Genomic DNA, 27,976 nt, shown 5'->3' with positions numbered 1-27,976 from the left:
ACACAGTTCCGTCAAGTCCACGACATGATTTACTGTCTGTTTATTTGCTGATTTATCTGCTGGGGGAGCGAGACGGGCAATTTCCTACCGTCTCGCTAAAAACTTTACTCAATAGATACAGACTGGGGGACATGAATTCTAATGTCGTATATCCTTCCATGTGTAGAAACGGCGATGCTGGAGCGACACCGGGCTACGGGACTCAGGCATACGGAGGCAGTGGCGGAAGCTCTACCGGGTCGACGGGAGAACTCTCCGCTCAGGTGTATTACCAACAAGCGGATCCGCTGACAGCAGCAGCTAACCACTATGGCTTGGTCGGCGGATTCGGGACCCCGGATCCACGGACTCCACCGCTTCATGGTGAAGCCACTAATGGACACGTCCCGCCGCATCATCAAATCATCAGTGACAATAACGGACTAAGCTACACTAATCTCGATCAGCCGGGATATGCCGGACAGCAACGGGTGCCACATCCTCACCATCCCGGTTACGGTACAACCCCTGCAGATGCCCGGCACCACCACGGGTTTGGCTATCGTCAGTTGGAATATCCTCACGACGTGAATGCGTTACACCATCCAGCTGACCATCAGGGACCTGTTTTGAGCGCTGATGGTGGAAGACTCGTTACAAGTGCCCTACCTCCACCCTCTAACACTACTTATCCGTATTTAGATTCATTGACACTGACTAGGAGAAACGGATACGGCTATGCGGACGGCTACGATGCGGCTATGCGAGAAGGATGCCAGGCAAACGGCGGCTACAGGACGTCTGCAGCCATGGCTAGGGCCAGGCTATCTGCGCCTCAGCCGACACCGGTACCTACCTACAAGTGGATGCAGGTGAAAAGGAGTGTGCCCAAAACAGGTGAGAGATTAATAACTCTTCTATTCAAACTATTCTTATCTTACTTTAAAAAATTTCCTGTCGTGGGGATGTCTGGTCAACGGAATATCTTTATTGATTAATTATTTATAGACCACGTTTTGTTAGGCCTAATTTATGGGTGAGAATACCGAACCAAACAAAGTTTTCACAAAGCAAAATAACTACTTTTAGCATGTAGGCTTTCTTAATGTTAAATGCCATTTAATAGTATAAAACTAAAGATTGAAGCCATAATAAATCTTAAAAAATAAATCCACAATTCGGTAGAATGTCATAAAAGTCTCATAATCTTCGGAAAGACTAGTCAAAATAAGCTTTACCCACGTGCGAAGATACCTCTAGTTGACAAATGGTTTCTAAGCTCCGTAATTGTGAGGTAACCAGCGGGTGGGTCTATATCCCGTAATTACCCATTTCCACAAATAAGCCATCAGAACATCATTTATTAGGGTTAGTGGTAGTTCCTCCTTTGTCCAGGTGATAACGGGGGGTGTAGTGAGAAGACAGAGCAGGGTCATTTGTCTCTGTAAGTGGTTAGGACACAGACGGGAAATGGCCGTCTAGTTTCTAACCTGGAAACTAGGAACCCCCTCGCCCCCAATATGAAGCTCTCGACTCACAGCGTGAGGTTGTGAACTTATTGTGAACTTAGTGTCCTATGTTCTCCTGCTGTGATGGATATTCTTCGTTACACTTGTGCCAGCTGCAGTGACAGGTTGAGGAATATGAAGCCTCTGGATCGGGTGAAGAATTCATTCAGTTGGAAACTGTCGTTAATAACCTTTTTACTATAAATTCCACTGTCAATATATTCTATTTGGTTTGTCTAGTGAAGCGTTGATTGTCCTAAAGTTCACAGAAATATAATATTGCCAGTTATAACATGACGTAAAATTAATTATAAAATAAATATCTATCACATAATAATATGCAAATAACTTTTTTAAAAAGTTTATTTAATCAATAATAAATTTTGAAAAACAAAAGTAATTTTATTATCATCAAAAATTCTCGAAAAATCATTCTATGAATGTTTTATTATCTATTTATTTGAATATTAATTTTCTGTTTTTCAAACCAAATACATTAATGTTTGATTAAGCGTCTTTTAACTTAAAAATCAATTATTTTTATTGTAATTTTTTTTATTTTTCAAGTTTTGCAAACAATTTTATTAAAAATTAACTTTAAACATTAAAATTCATGTAATGCTTCAATACTTCAGTCAACAACAGTACCGTACAATAAATCATGAAATATTAATTCTTATTTGAAGATATACTTTGTATTCTCCCATGTAAATTTCTCATAAACAAAGTTAACTAAGCATGTAATTTATTGTTTATAGCATATAATTTTTACAATTTATTTTAATAATTTAATTTAAAAACTTAAATTTTTATAATACAGAATTATTTATAGATTAATTACTTTACTGGTATATATTCAAAGATATTTGCCTCTTTCTAACCTGCATATATATTCAATAAGAAGCTATTATAGTTGATTTTTCTGATAAATATTTTTTTCGGTATAAAATTGTTCCATTTGTTTGTCTTCCCTTGCGAAAAAATAAAATACTAACATTTTAAAGAAGGCCTAGAAACATTTTTGTGTCTTGTCAATTGTTGTACTTTATCGACATCAACCAGAAACCTGTTACAAATTGTTTTGAAATTGAAAATAATTTTAACCGTACTACACTTTTATGTAATGAATAATGTATTTTTTATTATAAATTTTTGATTATTCTATATCAAAATAACGTAAACACATTATGAATAGTTGTTAAGTTACTCTCATATGTGTGTCTCTATCATACGTAGAGCTTAGCAGAGAAACTTTTTAAGATCAGTTAGATTAATAGTTTACTCTAATTTTCCAACTTCTCTTCAAGTGTTTTTTCTTTTTATATTCAAGGCCTAAGCTTGTTCTGATTATTGAAGATGGATTCAGGGTCGATATTGTCAATAGGGATAAAACAACTTATCAATTCAACTAACTTGTAAGATATTTTTAAGCTTTTTATACAAAAATGAAATAAAGTATAGTAGGCGTAATAGGACCATAATAAACTTCTAAAAAAGTTTAATTATTGGATCTCGATAATCATTTTTCTCTTTATAGATACTAAATTACTCGATGGTTTTGTAAAAACTTTTTGCAAGAACCATGATTTTCCTAGAATCATGAAAGTAAAGTATCAATCTTACAAGGGTTTATTTAATTTTTGTAGGCGTGAAAATTTGATTAATTGGTATAGTCTTATCTCTAAAACACTTTTCAGTGATTAATTACGTTTAGATGTCAGATAGTCATTTACAAGGCATGTTATGAATGGCAATTTGATTCGTGGTTCTAAAGAACTGAAGACTTGTTGCTTATAGAATGATGTCAACACTATAATTCTTCAATAAAAATCTCATACTTATAACAAATTGTTTTAATTTAACCTTTGTATTATGAGATTCTTCTGTGATCATTGCAATGAATGATTAGTGTTTTAAAATAGATTTGCTTCTAACGAGTCTAATGAAATATATTTATATTAATGTATCACTTTCTTCCCTCATTAGAAGTAAGTATATTACAGTACTGTATAGGTTTACATGTGATTATTTAATTATAATTTATCATTACATTTCTGTTTAGGGCATAAGAACATTCCACGTATAATAAATTAATATAATATAGGCAAAGTAATTTATAGAAAGTTAATTCTGCTTTTCCATTTACTATTAATTTTTTAATTAAGTCGAAAGTTATCATAAATTTTAATGAAATTTAAATAATTAATAGTGTTATAAACCAGTGGTAGTTCCTCCTTTGTCCAGGTGATAACGGGGGGNGAAATTTAAATAATTAATAGTGTTATAAACCTAACTGAAAATGGATTTATATAAATTCTGAATTTTAATATTTAGAATTAAAGTTTTATTAGGGTATTATTATGCATTATATTAAAATAAGAATCAAGAATAAGAGTTGTTCTAGTCATAACCTTCAACATTACATAAAAATATATTCTTGTATAATTTTAAATTATTACTTAAATCTTTTTTCTTTGTAGAATGATTTGAGTTTGCATTTTCATTACATTTCGTATTAATATTTTAATAAAATCACGAACCAACATCCGAAATGTGTAAAATTTTTTCTATATTAAAGATATTATCTTTAAAATCTTTTTCTTTAAGATATTTATTTATAATAGTAAAATACCTGGTAAAAATCTTACGTAAATTTGCTTTTAATTTAATATTCTTGTTATATTTTCAGTTCGTTCATTCAAAACATAATAATCTGATTACATAAATTACTAAAAGTATAGACTAAAAAGTTTAAACTAAATAAAAACAAAACATGAAACTTATAATAAATTTCTTCAGGCCTCTAACTTTAAATAGGAGGCATTATTATCTATTTTAACTTAGAATTAAAATTATTCTGTATATTTCCTTCCATTTGACATATATTCCACTATTACCCAAGCATAAGAGCATGACATTGCAAAACTTAATTAAAAATAATTAAAAGAAAAACTTATGTTGAAAGTCAAGTTTTGATCTCTATACGAAGACTTTTAATTACTTTTTACTCTGGTCGATTTTAGCATTGAAAAATATTTTTTTAAATTCTATAAAATATAGATTATATTAAAATTTAACACAAGATTTTTAATAAGTATTTTTTAAAAAGAAATAAAATAAAATGAATTCTTACTATTTAAATAATTAAAAAAACATAGTTAATTTTTATATTCTGGAACAACATAAATATGATATATTAATGATTATAAACCATACGAATATTTAAATAATACGAATATAAAACTTAAGAGTAGTTATCATCAATATGCATTTGTTTCTTAATCTGTTGACATTGGCAATAACTCACTATTAACAGTTATATTGAATTAGTGCCAATAATCTTTAAATAGAGACTTCCACGACTTGAATGCAATTTTATACATTCTTCTTTTAGTATAAATATTTTTAAAGTCATAAAAATTTATCTTATATTAAAAGAGATTTTTTTAAAATCAATAATTTAGACATTCAATTCCGATGAATGTATGAATACTAATATGTAATTTGACTCGTGTTTTAATACCGAATTACAATTTAGTACCGAATTATAATTGTTAGAACCAAGTTAGTATTTATGATGAAAATCAACTTGCAAATTTTCAAGATACCGGACTCTTGAGAACAACCTTGAACTAAAGTCAAGGACTGCACGCTTACAGCATTCGATGTTAAGGTATCGAGCAATCAGACAAAACTCACGCCAGTTAACCGAGACAAAGCTACGAGAATAAACTGGAATTTTATGTTTATTAATTTACATAAAACATATCTCATGACGGAATTTTTCTATCAGCATCTTTTTTTACTTTAATTGATTTATTTATATAAAGATTACACGCTAAAGTAGATTATATAATTAAAGATTAGAAACAGATTATCTGTAGATATACTGTATATTAAATAATATAGCTTATTATTTTTTATAACCTTAAATATATAAAAAAGGGAGATAATATCATATATGAAAAGCATTATATATATATATATATATATGAAGTTAACATTGAAAAATAGCCAAGTTTTGTAACATTATAGTCTTTACTGTAAATGATGTCTTGCCAAGTTAGAAGACAAATAATCGGAAAACAATTTGATACCAAGACAAGACGTTGATAAAAGAACATTAATATATTGTTTAAAAAAATCTCATTAATCATAATTAAACAAATAATAGGCTTTAACAATTCTCACATTTATAATTCCAAATTATCTTTAACGTTTATTAAATGTTTATAAATAACATCACTAAATGTTTGTAATTGAGAAAAATTTATATAATTTTACTGTAGATTTATCATTGCTTCTTAATGTTGCAAGTACAATTTAAAAAAAAAATACAAGCCTACATTAACTATATCTTCTGAAGATGTAGTAGTAACAGTGATAGTTGTTTAATTACGGAGAAGAATTATTTGTATTATTTGAAAAAGAAAACTCTTAATACGTAACACATACTATCTTTGAAATTTATCTTTGAATTTCTTTAGTTTAACAAAAGACAATTATGTAAATGTTTGAAGCTTAGATAATTGCCTTTTGTTTTTATTTAAATAAGACGAATAAACTTACAATAATTTTGAATAACTTATCTATTTAATTTCCTAATCAAAAAGTTTGCATCTATACTTGAAAAAGTTTGTTATAAATCCAGAAAATTTGATCAAAAAATCTTAAAATATTTAAAATTTTATATAACCTGACATTAGACTTCATTTAAAATGTTCGCATTTAACTTAGTAAATTTATCTTTCTCATTGCTTTAACCGCAATTACACAAAAGATTACAAGAATCATAAATCATCATCCTTATCAATAATTTTTAAAGGATATTTTTTAAACGCAATTTCATTTTTGATGGTGGTAATTTTCTAATTTATTTAAATTATCTACGGGTATGGATTTTAAAGTGTAGAGTGTAAATTGTAAACGTTTTAATAGCCACTTAGTTTTGATGTAAGGTAGCTTTTCATTTCGATAAACACTATATCTATCATAATCTATAAAATTCGGTCAAAGAGGTTCTCTTCCAAATCAACTGCTTTATTGCACTGACTGAGTCCTAGATTGTTCAGACTTAAGTGAAGTCGACGGATTTCAGTCCAGTTCATCGCCAGAGACAGAGTTAAGAGAGCACGTGGCCTACTGAAACAATGATGAACGAGCGGGGGACAAATTACTCACGTAGACACAAAAACCACCAGCAATTCTCTCCGCCGCACGGCGTGATTGATTGACTTCTGTCGAAAGTTCAGACTGCCGTGTTGACAATAATAGAGGCACGAGTGATACAACATGGCAGACAACAAGTAGCAACAATGGATCGTAACATTCACACGGACTCATTTAGAAGCAATGGGCCCACTATAGAGGCAACAGACTATCAACGTTTCTACCTAATAGTCACAATGAGTGATAGACCTTAAGCTCACAAAGATAGTTACTTCCAGACTTACTACCACTTCTAACGTGCTTAAGTCGGGATTTTCGAGATTTCGGTGACTTCCACCAAGTATTTCTGCTACACATTAAACAGCTTGTACTTGTTAATTTAATGTTTAATCATCATTTACGTAGATTAAAATCAAATTTTTAACTTTAAGATAATTAACATCAAGTGTAACAAACGGAAATTGCTACGTATGTTGAACTAAGCTCTGCATTTTAAAGACTAGAATACAAGGATTTATTATGTTTAAATAATCATAATTTTTAAAAAAAATATGTTTATTTAAAAAAAGCATTAATTAGAATTATCTTTTAAGTTCATTATAACTTAGTGCACAAGTCAGAAATGAAGAAAAACTTTATCCGTTATATTGATATCTCAAATGTTATCAGGTAAAAAATGTAGACTCATTATCTATAGCTTTGTTCTTAAACTTTCCATGTTAGTTTTGAAAAGCTTGGTTTAAGTTTTTTTATTCTTAGAACCTATATAAAAAACTTTATTTTTTAAAATTCCTGCCTTGATTAGATCTACAGTATACATACCAATTATTTATTACAAGAATTTACTGTAGATAACAATTGATTCGACATTTATGTTGACTAATTGTCTAAATTTAATCGTTTGAATACGGCATTCAAACTAAAAAAAAAAATATTAAACTATGTAAAACTCTAAGAAAAGAACTTAATTATAATTTCATTAGCATAATATGATATCATCTGCAATGATATCATATTATTTATGATAATATCTACAATGATATCACGCTCTTAATTTTCCCACATAATTTAAATTCATTTAAATAAAATTTTACATTTTTATTCCCCGTCATAAATCACGTTTAACACCACTTAAACGTTTCGTTGCAAGTGATGAAAGTTGGCCAATGTTACGCAATGACTAAATGTTAAAAGTAAAGCGTCGTGTATAACCTAAAAATATACTAGAAAGGACTTATATTAATTTGCATTCCCGACAGGTTTTCTTTAGCGGTAATTTCGCAACAGTTAAGAAGATCTGACTGATTTAATGGTCTTTACGAGTGTTGTAAACGTAAGGTTGGGATGTTATCAGTCGAATACCTGGATGATGTTCTTGCGATTCAACAAATGAGTAACCAATGAGCGTAGTAAGACGAACGAAACCGAAGACATTGTAAACTGCTAGGCACATGTTCCCGCGGCAAGCCACTACTACTGCACAAGCACAACCATTCATCTTCCGAGGCCGAATAATCTGTTGCTCTGTACCGAGGAGGAGTCGTCATTTATCTTTCAGGCCTCAACGATTTGTTGTCCTCTCTTTATTCTGCATTTTGCGACTTTTTTCTTTTTTCTCTTTTTTTTCTAGACGTCATTCTTTTCGGTCTGGATCCGGAATGTCTCATCTGTCCTCTTCTGCTTAGTTTTGTAAAAATATCTATCTTTGATTCTGTTGTAGATCGTCCCTTGTTGCGTCGTTTACTCTTTGTCTATGTATATATAGACCATGACAGCAAACAGATAAATTAAGTTCATTTATCAGGATTGATCGATATTTATATATAGTGTTAGCGTAAGATATATAATACAATCAGAATGAAAAAAGATTTATTCCTTTATCTCGTGTCGAGATTCTTTACGATTATTTTGTCTACCTCGGGCAATGTAATGGCCCATAAGTTTTAAAATATGATATATTTGACTTTGTAAATATCTATATGTTGTTTTTTTTTAATTTCTTTCAACTATATTTGTGTCCTGATATATAGCATCTTGTAATTGTTTTGAATGTTTATAAAGAGCAACATTAATTCTGAATATATGAAATGGTTATATAATTGGCCAAAATATAAAACTTTGTAGCCTTTAGTTTAAATACTACTTTATAAAGTTTTTTTAAAATTAAACAATTTTCGTAAGGGTGCAAAAATTACATAAAGATAAAAAAAATCATAAAAAATAGCATTATTTAATTACAATTAAATAAATTTTATGCCGAATTTGTTTATTCTATACGACAGATTTAACTACATATAATTTACACGAGTAATTCATTTTAAATATAAGTTTAAATAGAAGAAAAGAAAAAAAACTAGCGATATCTGTTACGAGGTTTATATATATTTGCCAAAACAGAAACAGTATTATACATCATTCACTGTAACAAAAACATTTTTTGGCAAAGAAGATTTTTGAAAATGCACTTTTGCTTCTTCTTTCATAACGCTGTCTAAAACGTTCGACATTCGATAGTCCAGAATGTCAAAAGAGACAGGAATCAGATAGGCTATAAAGAAACGTGCATAAACATTGCTGAAAACTAATCGAATTTGCCAAACACTCTTAACTGTACCTTCAGATTTCTTTCTTTTTTTTATCCTTTCCTTCGGAATACAAAAAGTCACTCCATCTTAACCTAGCAACATGTTTTTTTCCGAGGTTCTTTTTTCGATGCCAATGGTTGGAATCAATATATTCCAACATAGCTTATACTTAATGATAAAAGAATACTTTTTTAAACTTTCTTTAATGACAAAAAACTTTTTAAAATTTATAATATGCTTATCTGTTATTAAACTAATAATAAACTTTAGTAAATCTGATAATTTAGAAACATAATAAAATGATGTTTCGTTTTTTTTCTATCTGAAATGAGTAATAAATTTCTTCATACCAATTAATAACTTTTTAAATTAATTATTTTGTTAAGAACTTACAATAAAATTTAATCATAGCTTAGAAAACCGTATAAAGTGTTTAAATTTTAAGCCTTATTTGCGAATATTTACGTTTAAATTTTATAAGAATACGTTTAAAAACAACTATGTTAAGTTTCTGTTACAATTTGTTGAAAAATTCTGTTCGAATACATAGAGTTAATGTTTAAATCATTATATGCTTAGATGTAAAGGATTTTCTATAAATTAAGATTTGGCCATGTGGTCAATATCTGCAAGCTATTTCTTTCACTTTACTACTCCATATAGCAATAATATTGAATTGCCTTTCATCATACACAGTGCTTCGGAAGAGAAATCGTTATGAATAAGAGTTGAAGGCTAAACTTATCGATACAGACTATATTTACAGACTATGTTAACTGAAGTGCATCCTGATGACAGTAAATCTATGTATTGACTGAATGCATCCACTCGACCAAACTGCTGCCTTTCGCTCCTCAAGGCGAACAAGACATTGACTGATTCTCAAATACGACGAAATAAGCAAGGGCTTACTTAACACGTGGCTTGTTCTCAACCCATCTGTACTTATACTTTTAGACAAAAACTTCTTGTGATCATCGTAAGATCGACTACTTGGCAAACTTCCTATATCCATTAATTCACTTTAATGGTTGTTAATATTCTGCTTATAACTAACATAAAAATTATATGCGTAAGTAGTTATAAACATCATTTTTATAATAATTTTAGTACATTTAATATTCAGATTTAAAAAAAAAATTTAGATCATATTTATATAAAAATTAATCAAAAATAGCTTAACCACGTTTGTTTATATAAGAGTTGACAGTTCTCGACACATAAAAGACCTTGTTAAATTTTTTGTCATCTTTGACGATTGTCTTCCTAGGCTATAATTAAATAAATTTCATTTGTTTCTATGCAAAACATTTGACAGAAAATTGTCCTGCTGCAATAACTTTAGCTTAATTAATTTTATTGACAACTTCAACTAGACACGCACATCTAATTTTATATGAACAAACGATTTGTGAAGTGAAGAAAGTGCTTTGAATAGAACCTATTCAACTACGTAAAATAATTGTATATTACTTAGCTTTTTATAATATCAGAAAATAATATTATCATTCATAATATTGTATTTTATAACTAATACTTTAAGAAATGATGACAGCAATCATTATCCAGCGCCATAGGTCTGGCAAAGACTTGTTGACATCCAATAAGAGGTAAGAATGGGCGCGGCTTGAATAAAGTTTCTCGATTAGTGGGCTGTTATAGTGTTCAATTATAATATCTATATTGCATTTACACTTTTATAAGTATAGTAGCCACATAACAAAATTAAGATAAAGCAAGAATTAGCATTAATAATCGAATTATAACCAAGCTAACGAGTAAAAATATTATATTTAAGGATATACTTTAAACAACAGTATCCGAAATAAAAAAGTATATTAAGATTTACTTTATTATTTAAAAAGTTTATAAAAAGTCAAAACTCTTTGTTGAAAAACTTTTTTTGAAGTTTAAATTGATTCTTGAATGATCATATCTCATTCTTTATCTTAGTTTATTTATTTATTTATCTTATTTACAATAAGAAACGTATATGACAATGGATCTCCTCTCAAAGTTGTTTGTTTTAATTAAATATTGCTTAAAATTAGTATAAAATTTATAATCTTTCAAAATATTTGATATTTTTTTCATAATTTAATTACATTTATTTACTAGAAACTAATTTACTAATTGAAAAATTCGCCTCATGAGTTCTTTGAAAGCTTAGTAAATAGAAAAATTAGAATTATAAAACTAAATGAGATAAATTATAGCATATATATACAGTTTCTTAGTCTATTGATATTAATTAATAGATACTGTTTAATTATATTATATCATTATATACTGAATTTAAAATATTTTGAATTAAACAAATTTTATTTTACTTAATATGAATAACATAACTTAATGTAAGTACTTCATGACACAAAATAAGATTTACAATGTATTATTATACGTTAATTTTCTTTATTTAGGTCTGTAGTAAANTAATTCTAGATAGATCCTATGAATATATCCCGAATTTTAGCTATAAATCGTCGTATTGATGAAACCTTTCAAATATCTTGTTACTAAACACCCAACTGAAGCGATCATATACTGAATTTAAAATATTTTGAATTAAACAAATTTTATTTTACTTAATATGAATAACATAACTTAATGTAAGTACTTCATGACACAAAATAAGATTTACAATGTATTATTATACGTTAATTTTCTTTATTTAGGTCTGTAGTAAATAAATAGGGGTTTAATTTAGTCTATAAACGAGTTAAATTCATTTAGATAAGAAAAAATTGAAGCTTTACAAACATCATTAACTTCACAAAGAGAAATAATGTGCATTATCTCGTATGAAATCATAATTCATCTGTTGAATCCGTAATAAATTACTCTATCGTATTTACCACGCTAAAAATATATTTAACGTCAAAAATTATAACACCTAAAATATCAACTAAAGAAATCAAAATTAAATCTAGTAAGTTGGTCGATAGAGAATTGCTTTAAATAGTTACTAATTATACCTTAAATTCTAGTAAGAGAAAACTATAATTAATTAAATCTCTGTTGCTTGAAAGTTAAATTATAATTTTGATTTTAATCTAAATTAAAATTTCGTTTTTGCCTCTTAATTGCAGTTAACTTTCATCATTACTATTATTATTTAAAGCTCGTTTAGTATTGATTTTCATTTGGTATTCAGCAGATTATTCAATAAAGGCCCATCTCTGAGCCACACTTTAATTATTTAAATTACATTATTTTTAGTTGGTAGTTATAATTAGAAAGTAGTGTATAGTATACGTAATTCTTAGTTTATGTAACTAGTAGCTGAAAACAGTGTGTGTTTTCTCATTGAATAGTTGCAATTCTTTGAATGTAGAAGAATTTAACGTTATCGACAGTGTAGTCAGTACATAAAGAAAACATGTGAATATTAAGGAACAAGCAGCGAGAAAGGCGGTTCAACAGATTCTAATAAATCTCCTGTTATGTCGTTATTAATCAGCCTAATTACGAACCTGGTGTGTAATAATGACACCGCATGGTGAAGTTATCGGTGAACTGTCATCTTGTGTAGATAAGCAGAGAAAGACGTTTTGTTTGTTTGTTTACTATGACAACAATAACAATAATGTTAGACAGGTATAAATATCAATCTTCTTGAAAATTTATATTTTATATTAACTTCATAACTGAAAATTCTTTCTTCTTATTATTGAGATTTTAAGTCTCAACAATATAATAATATGAAAATCATTGGAGCTAGCGTTAACTAGGCTTCAATGATATTGTGAATAGTTAAAGAATCTTTTTTATTTATAAATTTGTTTAATTTATATATAAAATATAATATTCTGTCGTAACGTTTATTATAAGTTCGATATTAACTTCTAATATGTTTTAATCATAAAAATTACATCTTCATTCGATTATATCGTTACTTAAACTATTGTAAATGATAATATTTATGTAATAATTGATAACTGTGAAAATTTTGGACAAATTAATCAGTATATTCTGAATAGCATTTTCAGTTAGATTTCTGAAAAGTGATAGTTATTAATGTATAGACAGAATACATTTTTAGATTGAAAATATTTTGATAGATTAAATGGATAACTTTCCACAGAACAAATGCTTAGCTAACAACTTGTAGCATGTCTTATTTAACATTCAGTACCTGTATCATTACCACATCTGGTTGTAAGGACCCGGATGTACAGCAGAGCGGGACTGACAGCCGGACTGTTTTTGGACACACCCAGGACCTCCGATAATCACAGGTTACCGCAGTATATGTTAGTCACGTGATAACAGTGAATGTTCCTATCTGTATAACTAATGGATGCTACCCAATACGCTATACTCCGAACACGGTTAATTCTAGATAGATCCTATGAATATATCCCGAATTTTAGCTATAAATCGTCGTATTGATGAAACCTTTCAAATATCTTGTTACTAAACACCCAACTGAAGCGATCACAATAAAGAAGCCTTAAAGATATATAGACTTACAGCCCTGAAGCATTTACACCACTGTTAAAACTACATTAATCACTTTTCGTACATTTATAGGTCTATCTTTAGGATCAAATACATGTCATTGACAGAATCCATCTAAATTTACTAGTTATACTACTATAGGTATATACAGTAAAATATAATTAGGGAAATTTCTGAATTAGTGTTATTCAAAAGAAACATTTTCTACACGTATATTTGTCATAATACTCATAATTAACATAAATAAGTTATTTTTTAAGTTTTTAATTTAAAAATAAGCATTTTAAATGGTTTTTAAAGTGTTTTCTATATACATATCTTAATTGGCATAAAATCTAAAATATAATTGCCCAGTTTAATATTTTTTTCCTTGGATTAATCTTATAATTTGTATAATTCTTTGGACTAAATTTTATAATATTGATATTTGTGTATCTTAATGTTTCTATATCATAGATTAAAATGCCAAATAAATTTTATATTCTGAAGATAAACGTATTATGTTTTAGGAATTAATAAAACGTTTATATAAACTCGAAAACTTGCTTCTTTAAATATTAAAACTGTCTCAAATATCACTCAAGGAGTCAAATATAACATTTTCGAGAAGAATTCCTCATGTTCAGTGATACATATATTAAAATTTAACTCAAAAATAGATACTTTTGTAGTTAAATTTTTAATAACTGTATCTGAAGATGAAGCGTTCCTCTCGAAAACGTTGTATTGACTCCTTGAGTGAGGTTTGAGATAGTTTTATATGTTAAAACGTTTATACGTTTTTAATTCATAGTTCGGAAGTTCTTATTAAAATTTCGCTCATACTCTGGATAAATTGAATGAATTATATTAGAATGTAACTAAAGAAAAATAAAATTATATGTAATTAAGATAGTTCATAATAAAATTTATTTATTATTATTATATTTAACGTTGTACGTAGATTAAACACAACTAAATTACGATCATTTCTTAATTAATTAATTCGATATTAACAGACTTATTTAAATAATATATAGAATATTTTTAACAAATATTATTATTTTTACGATAAATATGTCTATTTTATAATTTAAAATAGTTACGAAATATTAAAAAAATTTATTTTAAATCTTATATTTATAACAGTTTCTGAGAAGTATTGAGAAAAATAATTTTTCCCCTATTAAATTATTTCTTGCTTCCGATTTATGTTTTTTATAATATGTGTGTAGGTTACTAATGTAATTAAAACGTAAGCCAATATTTAAGAAATTTAATAATTAAAGATATTTAAAAGATATGATCCGGTCTGGTTTTTCTGAGTTTAAAGATTTAATCTACTTGTATAAGATACACAAACAAAATGGATTCAAATTAAATTTATTAAAGATGAAACCGCAGAATTATGTTTCATTCAAGTACCAGGGTTGTTTATTCTTTAAAAAAAATATATTTCGAAATTTTATGATGCTAAAAACTTAGGCCTGTGACTTATATTTCACGTTTATAAAGATATAATTTCATCGACTTTAGTGTTATCTTTACATTTAAAGAAATGGNAACTTGCAATTAAACCATATAAAGTCTAATCAATTGCAGTTATATTAATGTTTAATAACATTAAGATAATTAGGCTATATTAACTCAAATTTTTTTACAATTACTTAATAATAATAATAGGTTTGTTGAATTAAATGATAATGATTCCCAACAATCATAGAATTAAGAAAATCATACTGCAATCCCTGAAATTACTCATAATATAGCTTATAGAATATAGAATGCGATTGGTAATGATACTCTTAATAAATTTATAAACAAAAAATATTCAGCTGTTTTATAAGAAAGCTGAATTTATCTTCAATGGACGATTATAAATTTAACTTAATTCGTTTTTTGGAAGTTTGAATTCGATTTTACTCATTTGATATAATATATAGGCCTATATAGAAATACCGAGGCATTTTACATGATTTACTTGTAAGATTTGTGTCTCTGGGAAGGATATGTTTCATAATTGTTTTAAAAATATCTAGAAATTGGACTTTAAATAAAAGTTTTCTTTGAAAATTACCATAATTAAACTATTCATGTAAAATAGACTATAAAATTACCTTTTATAAATAGGCCTGTGCATAAAAACATGTTACACTTTACAAGACAAAACTTACAATTAGTTTTGTAATTGGTATAAAAAAGTTTAAACATAAGAATATAGGTTTATAGTCTATATTTTTGAAGTTTTTTTTTCATAGAAAAGTTTAAGTATTTAGGTTTTCATAAGTTATGATGCTAAAAACTTAGGCCTGTGACTTATATTTCACGTTTATAAAGATATAATTTCATCGACTTTAGTGTTATCTTTACATTTAAAGAAATGGGAAAATCTACTAAAAATCAAGATAAATTTATTGTGTAAAGATTTTTATTTTATTTATAAATCAGTTTAACATTCATAAATATCCAATTCATTTCGAAAATATCTAATTAATCAGTTTATATTTGAATATGAATTTAAAATCTTGAAGCCTACGATGCTTAATTATTCTAAGAATCAAAATGTTGACATTAAACTTCTATGTTTTAATAAAGATCAGACGATGTTTTTCTATGTTTTAATCACTTAAAATGATTAATAATAAAAGATTTAGTTAATAAAAATTACTTATTTGCAGGTAAACAATGTATTAAAACCATTCAAAAGAAATATTTCTAGAATTTTTATTTCAGTCAACGTAGGCTAGTCGTGAATTATATTTTGAAATTTTATGTAAAGATCGACGAGTAAATTGGCAATATATTAAAATATAAATAGGTTGAAATAGTCTTGCTTAACTACATTAAAATATGATAAGAATGAGCTTAATAATAGTTCTGTCTTGCGATTAAAGGAAGTAATCTAGACATGAAAGTCATTGAAGTGAATACCTCTGAAGAATAGAATTCATTCAGTTCAAATTCAGTTTCAAAGTTGTGAAATATAAGTATTTTATATAATTTTATTTGGCAAATGAACGTTAGTTTGATACTGAAATAAAAATAAATTGTTATTTTTTTTTAATATAATTACAGTAATTTGATTGGTTTGCTGTTTTATATTACTAACCAATTAAATTACTGCAATTAACAAATTGCACGTTTTGTTATATAAATAAATTGAGAAAAATATTAAAAATACTAATAGACTTATCGTAATTTGGGCAATATAATGCATAAATTTGATTATTTTTCTGATTTAGGTTTGACGATTCGTATAATACACTAATTATTCTGAAATGTTGAATTTATTTTATAAAAATTTGTAAAAAATAATACAATTTTTAAAGCTCATTCTTACATTAAAGCAATAAGTTAGAAGACAATTAAATAAGGAATAAAATTTGAATTTCGAAAAAATAATAGACAATAAACTTGCAATTAAACCATATAAAGTCTAATCAATTGCAGTTATATTAATGTTTAATAACATTAAGATAATTAGGCTATATTAACTCAAATTTTTTTACAATTACTTAATAATAATAATAGGTTTGTTGAATTAAATGATAATGATTCCCAACAATCATAGAATTAAGAAAATCATACTGCAATCCCTGAAATTACTCATAATATAGCTTATAGAATATAGAATGCGATTGGTAATGATACTCTTAATAAATTTATAAACAAAAAATATTCAGCTGTTTTATAAGAAAGCTGAATTTATCTTCAATGGACGATTATAAATTTAACTTAATTCGTTTTTTGGAAGTTTGAATTCGATTTTACTCATTTGATATAATATATAGGCCTATATAGAAATACCGAGGCATTTTACATGATTTACTTGTAAGATTTGTGTCTCTGGGAAGGATATGTTTCATAATTGTTTTAAAAATATCTAGAAATTGGACTTTAAATAAAAGTTTTCTTTGAAAATTACCATAATTAAACTANCTATCTTTTACACCAAAATATACACATAAATAGATAACTCGATGAGCTAAATTTTCGAAATACGGACGAATGGTGCGCTGACTAAGCGCTATAAATAAAACCTTGTTTTAAATGGCTGCTTTTAACTGGAACATTTTATTTATTTCGCTAAAAATGAATAATTACTTTCCGTTTAATAACATTTTAATAATAAATATTTAATATTCTTTCATATTAACAATTAGCCTAATTTAATTATAAAAATCTCAAGCTACACAGTACCTGACTATATCTTTAAACTTATCGCAGTATTGATACTTAAATTAACATTTAGGCCTACTTTTTAAATATCTATAACATAAGATTAGACCTATAAAATATAAAATAGCTAATATTTAAGTTTAATGAAAGTTTATACAAGCGCTTATCTTCTAGAATCCCAATTTTTCAGGGATAATTAACAAATTATCCCTGAAAAATTCTTAAATAGGTTTAAAATTTATTGATTAAAGCGTGACGCAAGCAATACAAATACTTATATTAAATATACAAACGCTTTATACAGGTAAAGATAGGCCTACCTAGAATTATATAAACATAATCGATACAGATATAAAATATTCTAATATATAAGCTATATAATTTATAATATCTTAGGCCTAAATTTATTTATATTTTGTACACATATTTAAGTATTTATATAAAGCATCTTTTTATTAAAAATTAACTTAAACGTATTGAAATTCTCGTGATCGTTTAATTAGAATTCATCGTTAGCAATATGGAATTAAACTTAATGAAGTTTTGTTTAAAAATTGTGGCTAATTTTTGCTAAATATTCTTCCATTTTTATTCACTTTTTTTTTAGGTGAATCAGATAAATTATAGCTTAATTATCCGTCTTATTTTTTGGAAAAATTAAAGGATATCAAGTAAATGGGTTATTTTCATAATGAGCGAATTTTATACTCTATTTAGAAATCCGCATTACCTTTGATTATCAGAAAACACACTAAATATCGAGCCTCATTTAGTCTATCAGGTTACGAACTGTAAAGCATCTATGAATTTGAACGATGGTCAATTAAAAAGCCATGCATCATCAAAGACGTCATTTGGCATGACCTGGCTTTTCTTAATTTTATTTTGTTTATAGATTAGATTGATTTTCCTTTAACTGCCTTGATAAAGAAATCTCATATATATATATGTTTAAAAAAATTAAGATCAATTTATGAGAATTAATGGATATTATATTGTCTTTAAAACATATGATTCTGAATTTGTTTTTTAAGAATAGATTTTTTTAATGAAATAATTATGTAGTTATATTTATTTATTTATTTTTTTGTATAAAAAAACTGGAAAAATTAATTCGATTTATCATAAATAATTACATGTTTAATCTTAATTAAAACTTGTAATTTTTTGTTAAGATAAAACGTGTAATTTGTGTTCACTGTGAATGCATTTTAATGTAAATTTTAAATAAAAAAAGAAATATATATAAATAAACTAAAATATTATATTTATTTATTACATAATTAAAATGATTTTAATTATGAATTTCTACCATCAATTTCAGTTATTCATCATATTTAGAATGAAATTTTGCACAGGTGTTGAGTTTTATGTAGACTACACAAGTGATCAATATTGAAAGAATTAAATTCCTAACAGCGATTTCACAGTGAAAATGGCTTAATTATATTTTAACTTAAAATTCTGTTATGAAACTTAATCCCTTGACATCAATACATTAGGATATTTAAAGCGAAGCTTTAGAGCATCAAAATTAACTAAAATATATAAGAAATGGCTCCATAATCGAGATTGCACGCTCTAGCACCTATTCCCACTCATTATCTAATAGTCGAGCTTAATCAATTATAATAATTAAAACATAAACTACGCAAAGTTATCAATCATCGACGATAAGTTTATTTAAATGATTCGTTCGATTGTCATAATCCTCTATACAAATCACGTAACTTTTTTGTACTCTAGGAACCAAAGGGCGGTTACATGATAGTTTTTTACTGGGATACCAAACCTTTACAGGCCTATCTTCAACGTGACTCGAGTGTGTGTCACGTACAATGTACACTCGGTTTGATATCTGTCAGCTTAACAAGCTGGTCGGGTCCGTAGTGCATGTCCATAACTCGTATCTGATACAGGTGTGGAGAAAACTTGTTTCAAGATTGTGTTTTGTAATTTCCTGAAATTTTCTCTTATTTTTTTTTAAATGGTATAATTTTTTTTTTAAATATATAACTTCAAAAACGTAATCGATATGTAGTGAAATCTATATCTGAAATAACAAATGACAACAAGAAGCAAGTTTGGAAAAGTTAAAAACTCGTATTACCGGATTATTAAAATATATAAAAATCAAATTTAGATTCGATTATCTTAATGAATGCGATTTTAATTGTTTATTGATTATTTTTTCTTATATTACAGTTTATTTCTCTTAATGGATTCGTAAAAACATTTTAAAAAATCTTAAAGTTATACATGTAATTTTTAATTTATTTTTAAGATGAAAAATTAAAGTAAAAGTTCTCACGTTCTTTAAATCTTTGTTTTTTCTAGTTTTTTTTTCGTCTATAGGCTTTAATACGTAGATAAAAATCATTGGAAAGAAAACGAAACACATTCACCTGACCTAATTTTTAAAGAATCGTCCTTGCGACTAAAACATCAAAAGAAAACATAACTGAATAGTTTTCAAGAATAAACTAGTTAATCAATTATAGATTAACTTATCATTATTAATTTATAAATATTAAAATTATTGACAAAAATATGTGTTTGATCATACAATAAACTTCATATAATAATTTTCCACCCTTTCTTTCATAGTTATGTTAACTTTAATTGAATTGGAATATTGAGTATATTCGATGTTTAGCCTAATAGCTTTTTAATATAAGTAAAAGCACAGTTTTGTTCATGTCTATAAATATTTGCTATTAACTTTTTGACAGATGGAGGTCAGTTTGATATCTTTACATCTATTTGTGTCACATTTACATCTTTTGTTGACAAGAATGTTAACAATACAAGTATAGAGAAAAGAAAATTTGAACAGAAACAATTCAGTACATTCTATAGGTCATGTTTCGTTTAATAGGTCCTTTTAATAAGAATTTGAATTTCATTTTTAAGAAAAAACATAACCTAGTTTTATAAAGGACAATAGTTATTATACATCTCATTAATTAATTCCTAAAATAATTTATTATTACATTAATGTTCTTGATAGAAGAAGAATATATTTAGAGCAGCCAGGAAAAGTCAGTTTTTTATGCTAAAATATATTATCTGAAACAATTATACTCGAAGAATACTTAGACTAATCTAAATTCAATTATAATTTATTCTTAAAATAATAGTAAATGTCCCGAGGAATTATTGAAAATTGCATATTTAAATTATTTACATAACCGTTTTGTTTTTTCTAAGTAATTTCCAGATGGAAAAATGTCTTTAATTTGTAACATGTAATTCTTTTTCTATAAGAATATGATAACTTAGATTAAAGGTAAATTTCATAAAGTGATGACAACAGTTTAAAGATGAAGTATCTTATCCAATTTTAGACAGCTGAAGTCAAAGGTTGATGAATGAGAGCAGTCAGGTTTCAGTATAGAAATACTAGACTATATAAGGTTAGATCTATCTAACTTTCTAAGCATTTTGTTTTATTATACTAATAATAATTTATTTAAATGAATATAGTTACGACCTGTAACTATATTCATTGATTTCGAAAGTGTAACATTGGTCTATGTAGCAAGTAGTCGAGGAAATAGGTACAGTACTACATAAACATAAGATTTTCTTAAAATGATCATAATTTTCTCATAAATTAATAAAATATACAACACATTATATTATTATTTCAACTTATTTTCTCCTCAATTTCATAAAATATAGAATAATCTTAAATTTAAAGACTGGAATTTATCTTTATATAACTTGATTCAATCTTTAAAAAGTAGATCAAGTTATTACTTTCTGTTCAATTGTATTTTATGGAATTTCTAATATGAATATTTAAAAATTTTACTACCAATTCAGTTTCTTATCAGTTATGACGGAGTACATTACAACCATCTTTGGTATCCTGCAGCTGTTCAAAAAGTTGTGTTGTACTCCTATCTCCTAGCCCGATCTCGATTCGACTATTCAGCCCTTATTTATAGAATGGAATACTCTTTGGCAGAATTGCCGAAACACGCCAACATGGCGCCTACTGTAGCAAACAAACACTTCTCTCATTAAAGAATCTCTATGCGGTATTCAACAAACTATTTTATCTTTAATGAAAAAACATAATATGTTTTGTTTCCAAATTCTTATCGAGTTTTTTTCCACAAATTTTCCTAAGAAATAAAAAAAGGGGTGTCGAGTTTGTTTATAAACATGGCAACTGTGAAAAGATTAATTTATAAATTATTACACATTTTTTTCTGTAAGTTTACATTATATATAAAATAACATTATTACAAAGGTGAATATACTTAAATTACTTTCTTTAATTTAAAAATTTAGCACCAAATAACAACAATTTGCAAACTAGTCCTACTTGAAAATGTTATGATCCACGTAGATCTTATGTATTATTAAAACCGGTTTGTGTTGTTTTTATTTAAAAAAAACATTAATGAAATTAATAAAAATATAACAAAACGTGTAACTTTCTACCTTTCAGAATTTTATGATATTGAAATTTTTATAATTTCATTAATTCTTGGAGCACGAAACCTATTATTGTTCAGTTAAAGAAGACAAAACAAAGAGAAATTGTCGACATGTGTTGGAATGTTGGATACAACGATCTTTATTTGTTGTTTTATTTCTGTAAATGCAGACGATTGATTAGCAGAAACAGAGAGTGCGTGTCTCCTACTAACAGCCAAACCCGCCCACTGTCAGTAAAACATATACTTGTTTACTCCTACCTATGGCTTCTGTCAGAGCATGATTGGCCAGTCTTCATCAAGTGATTGGCCAAGTAGATGAGATGCAAAACTGTCACTCGCATGAGGCAGAATTGCGTGACTGAAATGGGTAATCTTTATTTCGAATGGACTATTTCGTGATCATACGTTTCACTACAAAATTTGTGACTAATGAGTACAATCGGTCATTGTTGTCCAGCCTTCAGCAATTTTGTTACATAGGTTAATTCCCAGGCGTTTGTCATAATATTAAAGCATTAAAGAGAAATGGGAAATCTGGAAATCTTGTCTTCCAGAATGTAATCAGCATGATTGGAGTTATAAATAGCTTACAAACTTTAACTAACCTTGAAGATAAACATCTCGTACTGATTACTATAGGGTATTTGAATGACTAGTTTTAAAATTACAAGTTAAATTTATTCGATAGTTGTCTTGGGGACGTCGATATTATTGAACATTTCATTTTACTCGAACACGAAACTTAATATAGTTTATTAGTCCTCGGGGACGTTTCTTAGAGGGCCTACTGAATTTTACATTATTACGAAGAAACCGAAGCGGAGAAATTAAAGAGTTTTAAAAATTATTTATCAGGCTTGAAAAATTAATTAATCATCGTGCTTGTATCACTTTAATCAATAGGTCTATGACCCAGGGAAAGAGGTTATGATCTTTTGGTGTAAAATTTCCAGTTTGGGAGGAATTTTGGTTAGACTATACGCATTTCGTGCCTTACTGAGAACCTTCGATAAGGGCAGGTGGATCACGGTACAGGTGGTCCAAACTAAACGTGCGTGAGCTGGAGATAGCGGAGCGAATTTCGGCATTCTTTTGCACCGTAAAGTATGATAGTACTAGGTGGGTGGAGCATAGCCAGTTTGTCATGCCAACCCGATGTTTGTGATGATAGGTAGAATATATAGCAAATCAACTAAAGCCCTTCTCCTTCAATGTTGTTGCCTTTTTTCCTTAGGCTAAATCTAAGTTAAACGGTCAACGACCTTCCCATATAGCCGAAGATCGAGTTTATTTGGGATAGTTTAAAATCAAATTGTAACATTTTATATACATTTGCATCATTTAATTGCTTAATTATTGTTAAAATTAACAGCATTGCATTTTGTAATATAATTTAGACTATCTACTAATTACATCTTTGTAATAATTTTGAAATTTCTAATTTCAAGAAGCATCGAACATAAATATCACTAGACAAAATAATTATATAAATAAGTCAGTAGCAGTTTTTAAATTTTATATAACATTTTAACTTTTTAATGATCCAATTTTATGAATTTAAATGATTAGATTTGTATCATTATATTCGAAATAAATCTAAATACAATTTACAAATCATTCTGTATGCGATAAATACAGATTTTTGAAAGAAATCTTGCTGATCCAGTTACTAAAGACCCCCATCATTAAGGATCCAAGAATGTTAATAACATGTTAATAACAGACTAACCAGCACAGCTCTACTTTAACGTATAGAATTTTAAAGTTAAAAAAGAAAAAAAATTAACAATAAATTTAATAAAATTAACGAAAGAGACATTAAAAATAGCAGTAAATTGACGGTACGTTATAAACAATTTTAATCGATGATCATTCTTAAGCAATAATTTTTGATTAACCTTAAAACTTTTACTTAAATTTTCAACTTTTTTTTAATGTAAATAAATTTAGTAAAATTGACCGTTTCCAATAAATAAATAATAAAAAATTTGCAATTTTATCAAACGATGAGATGAACTAAATTATGCAATGAATTATGCAAAGTTGATTCACTAGTTTATTCCGGTACAACACCAGAATATTTAATTTATTAGGTTATGTCACAAGCTTTAAAATTAATATTATTAGTCTAGGTTAAAACCAGGTCGTCTCGAAAAGTTATTCTCAACTATTAACTTATAATGCAAATAACTAAATTAGAATTCATTACTTTCTAATTAACTTGCAATAATCCAAACGCAATTAAATGGTTAAAAAATTATTTTAAAATTAAAAAAATACAGTAATAATAGTCTAATGTTTTTTTTCTATCCTAAATATATATTATTCTAGTTTTAACTTAAACTATTTGAATAAAAATTCAAATTTTATAAACGCTTTTTTAAATTACAATCCGAAATTTAAATTAATTCAATATTTAATTTTAATTAAAAATTAATTTGGATAATAAACAGGGATATGTTCTTGGGTGTTGACAATTAATTTAATTACTTCACACTAGCTATAATAGGAATGATAAGTTAACTGAAGTTCCCGCCTTTGTGTTGCCGACAGGTAAGCAGAGACAGGTGAAATTACATAAAAGTTGACACACCCATACAATCCAAACCCGTGAAAAGGTATTCACATTGAAAATGGACGACTATTGTAATTGGCTTTTGATAGCCTTTTGAGAAAAGATGCAAAAGAAAAAAAATTTGCTTAATGGCGTGCATTTTTCTCCATAAGCCTACATAATAATTAAACCTCTAAGAAAATGATTCGCTAGTAACGTTTTAAAATACATATTTTAACTATTTTCTTTTATATTTTATGATTATATTACACTTTTTCAGTGAACATTTATGATTAGGATTAGAATTTTTAATTTCTTTAGCCAGTTGTTAAGCATTTTTAAATGTAACATTGTATAAGAATGGAAAGGAGAATCAGATTTTAGTTAAAATTAAAGATAAAATTAGACTTAATTATATATATATTTTTTACTATTTATATTATTTAAAAGATTTAAACAATAAAATAATAAAAACAGTTATACATAAGTCTATTGTTTTAGGTCTATAAATGTGCTGTTTCCTATAGAGAAATGTGTTGAAACATTAGCTCTCAATACATTCTTAATAAATTATGTGATTTAAATATTTAATTTTCTAAAAAATAAAATGGATATAAATTAAAATAATTAATTTAATTTTAAGTTTCATTGCTTCGAATGTTAAATAATGATTTAGCAAACTTTTCGATAAGTTTTAATCTTCAATAATTCTGTATAGTAATTAAAAGTATTGGTTTAATTATTGTAAATAAGTAATCTTTTATAATCATGCTTCTCTGTTATTAATATGCAACTCACGAGCTACAAAAATGCAAAAAATCTTAATCGCTTAGATGAAATGATTAATAGATTTTTGTATATTTTTATATAATATGTTTAAAATGTAGACTTACTAATGTCACAAGCTGTCTTGAAGTCTTCGTTTAGCCCTTTATCTTTCAATCGACCTCACAAGTTGATGTCGATTATGGAAACGGACGAACAGTTTCTTAATTGACAATCTATCTTCTCTAGACTGATAATCGCTCAGGTTGTATTCACGTCAATAATAACAGAGGAATCACTCGATCTTATTGCACTATTTTGAATATTCATGAAAGTTCTACCGAAGTGCGATGGACTGCTGCTCTTTTTTTATTTAATTGGATAACAAGAAAACAGCTTTAACCTTAATTTCTATCGGAATTTACGCTAGTAATTGTAATTAAAAGTAAATCTAAGTGTATTTGTAGCTTGAAAAAGTTACGGTAATTTAAGTTTATTTGAGTATAAAATTAATAATACATTTATAATTAAGTTATTTAATGTATCTGAATATAATTTTTAATATTTCTGTTTAATTATTATTTAAAATATAAATACTTTCACAGATTGATATTTTTAGTGGTAAAATTATAAATAATTTTAATATTCATGGTAAAAAATGGTATTTTAAACATTAATTCTAACTTTTTGCCATGTTTATTTGTAGATTATAGTGTAGTTCAATGCTATTGCCTTAGGCAAAGGCACGAAAATTCTAAACTATGTCTTTTCTTTTTCAGTGAATAAGACCGATTACGGTTTTAGTGGTGGAGGTACGGGCACCAATGGGGCAGCTGCAGGTCCAGGTGGAACAGGTAGGACCAACTTTACAACAAAACAACTAACAGAACTCGAAAAAGAATTTCATTTCAACAAATATTTAACAAGAGCAAGAAGGATCGAAATAGCCACAGCTCTTCAACTAAATGAGACCCAAGTCAAGATATGGTTCCAAAATAGAAGGATGAAGCAAAAGAAAAGAATGAAAGAGGGTTTAGTACCGCCGGAAAATCCGACGGGTGACGTTACAACATCGAATTCGGGTCAACAAAATCCAACAGTTTCACCTAATTCGGGAGGAACAGCGACGACGCAAAAAGATTGCAGCCAATGAAAAGTGATTTTGCTGTACTAAATATAATAACAGCAATTAGTGTGACCGGTGTATTAGTCCTGAAACCGAATTGTGTACAGCTAAAAAACAAAAAAAAAACTGCATCTTGTAAATAGCCCTGTAGAATAAGTGAGAATAGCTTTAGAACTATTTTTGCCCCAACTTTTTAAGTTTGAATATGCTATGTTGCTTTCACGAATCGGCAGATACATAACTCAACATTTTAAGTTTTATATTAAATTACAATATCGTGGATTATAGTTTACCTTTCAAGGACTATAAAAAGTTATTTATTTTATTCAGCTTTAGTTTAGAATTGTAAGTTTTTCCCCAACGATAAACTATATCATCATATATCTTCATGATAAAAAATACTCATTGTTTTTTATTTGTTTTTTTGTATAATTGTTTATAACCATTTACGACGCCCCATAACATGTTTCATCTCATAATTATTTATAAATAACTCTAGGCCTTTAATTTTATGAGAAGTTATCTGCTACTTTGTACAATAGATACTTAATGATAATAGACTAGTTCAATTGTCGTGCTTATGTTCTTATAAGACTATAGGCCCATTTTCTTGTTAAATTATTCATTTTTAAAGCTACGAGGAAAAGCACAGTGACGATCTTTGTGGAAAAAAAATCCCAAAATGTAAATTCTTGTACAATCATGCTTGTCTTTGTACAGGCCTATAATATTGTCGCTCACTTTCATTGTACATGTATTTTTCTATACACTTGACTCCCAACTATCTTCCCACGTTCTCTATCTTTTATTTTAAACTGGTACAAAAAAAGTTGTGCCTGCACCATTTCTTTATGCACCCACCACAGAGCCCATCAATATAAACCGGTGTTGTTTTTAGAAACAAATAAACATCGATGCTATTTCCAACATCGTTTTGTTTTTCGTTTGCTGACAATCACTTACACTTTCACAATATATTTATTTTCAAACAACACGATTAATAATATAAAATTATACGGGTGATCATCACTTACAAGCCTACACGTATTGTAACAACATAGTAAACACTACGGGTAAAGTAAAACACAAACAATTAAACTTCAAATGATCGCTTCATCACATTTTCATACAACTGATGTCAATTTTTAACAAGTATAAACCCGCGAACAATGATTTATCAATCAATTAGAAGAGAATATAAATGCGGCATTACAAAT

General features: G+C 27.3%; 1 protein-coding gene across 1 annotated transcript; it reads left to right on the top strand.

Annotated features, from left to right (window-relative positions):
* On the top strand, positions 1 to 27,722 carry LOC111623958 (homeobox protein Hox-D1-like). Its single transcript, XM_023366700.1, has 2 exons — positions 1 to 876; positions 26,413 to 27,722. The coding sequence occupies exons 1-2, from the start codon at positions 132 to 134 to the stop codon at positions 26,784 to 26,786; spliced, it is 1,119 nt and encodes a 372-aa protein (XP_023222468.1). The 5' UTR covers positions 1 to 131; the 3' UTR covers positions 26,787 to 27,722.
* The last annotated feature ends 254 nt before the right edge of the window (positions 27,723 to 27,976 follow it).

Source organism: Centruroides sculpturatus, unplaced genomic scaffold (genome assembly GCF_000671375.1).
Source record: "Centruroides sculpturatus isolate CEXI.00-Female unplaced genomic scaffold, Cexi_2.0 scaffold401, whole genome shotgun sequence".
NCBI classification, from domain to species: domain Eukaryota; kingdom Metazoa; phylum Arthropoda; class Arachnida; order Scorpiones; family Buthidae; genus Centruroides; species Centruroides sculpturatus.
This window is presented reverse-complemented; position numbering and strand designations above follow the sequence as displayed.

What these genes read in the sequence shown, in the direction of transcription:
- LOC111623958 (XM_023366700.1), top strand. Translation starts at nt 132, where the DNA reads ATGAATTCTAATGTCGTATATCCTTCCATGTGTAGAAACGGCGATGCT. An exon ending in AAGGAGTGTGCCCAAAACAG is followed by an intron (nt 877 to 26,412) that starts GTGAGAGATTAA and finishes TTTCTTTTTCAG; the next exon opens with TGAATAAGACCGATTACGGT.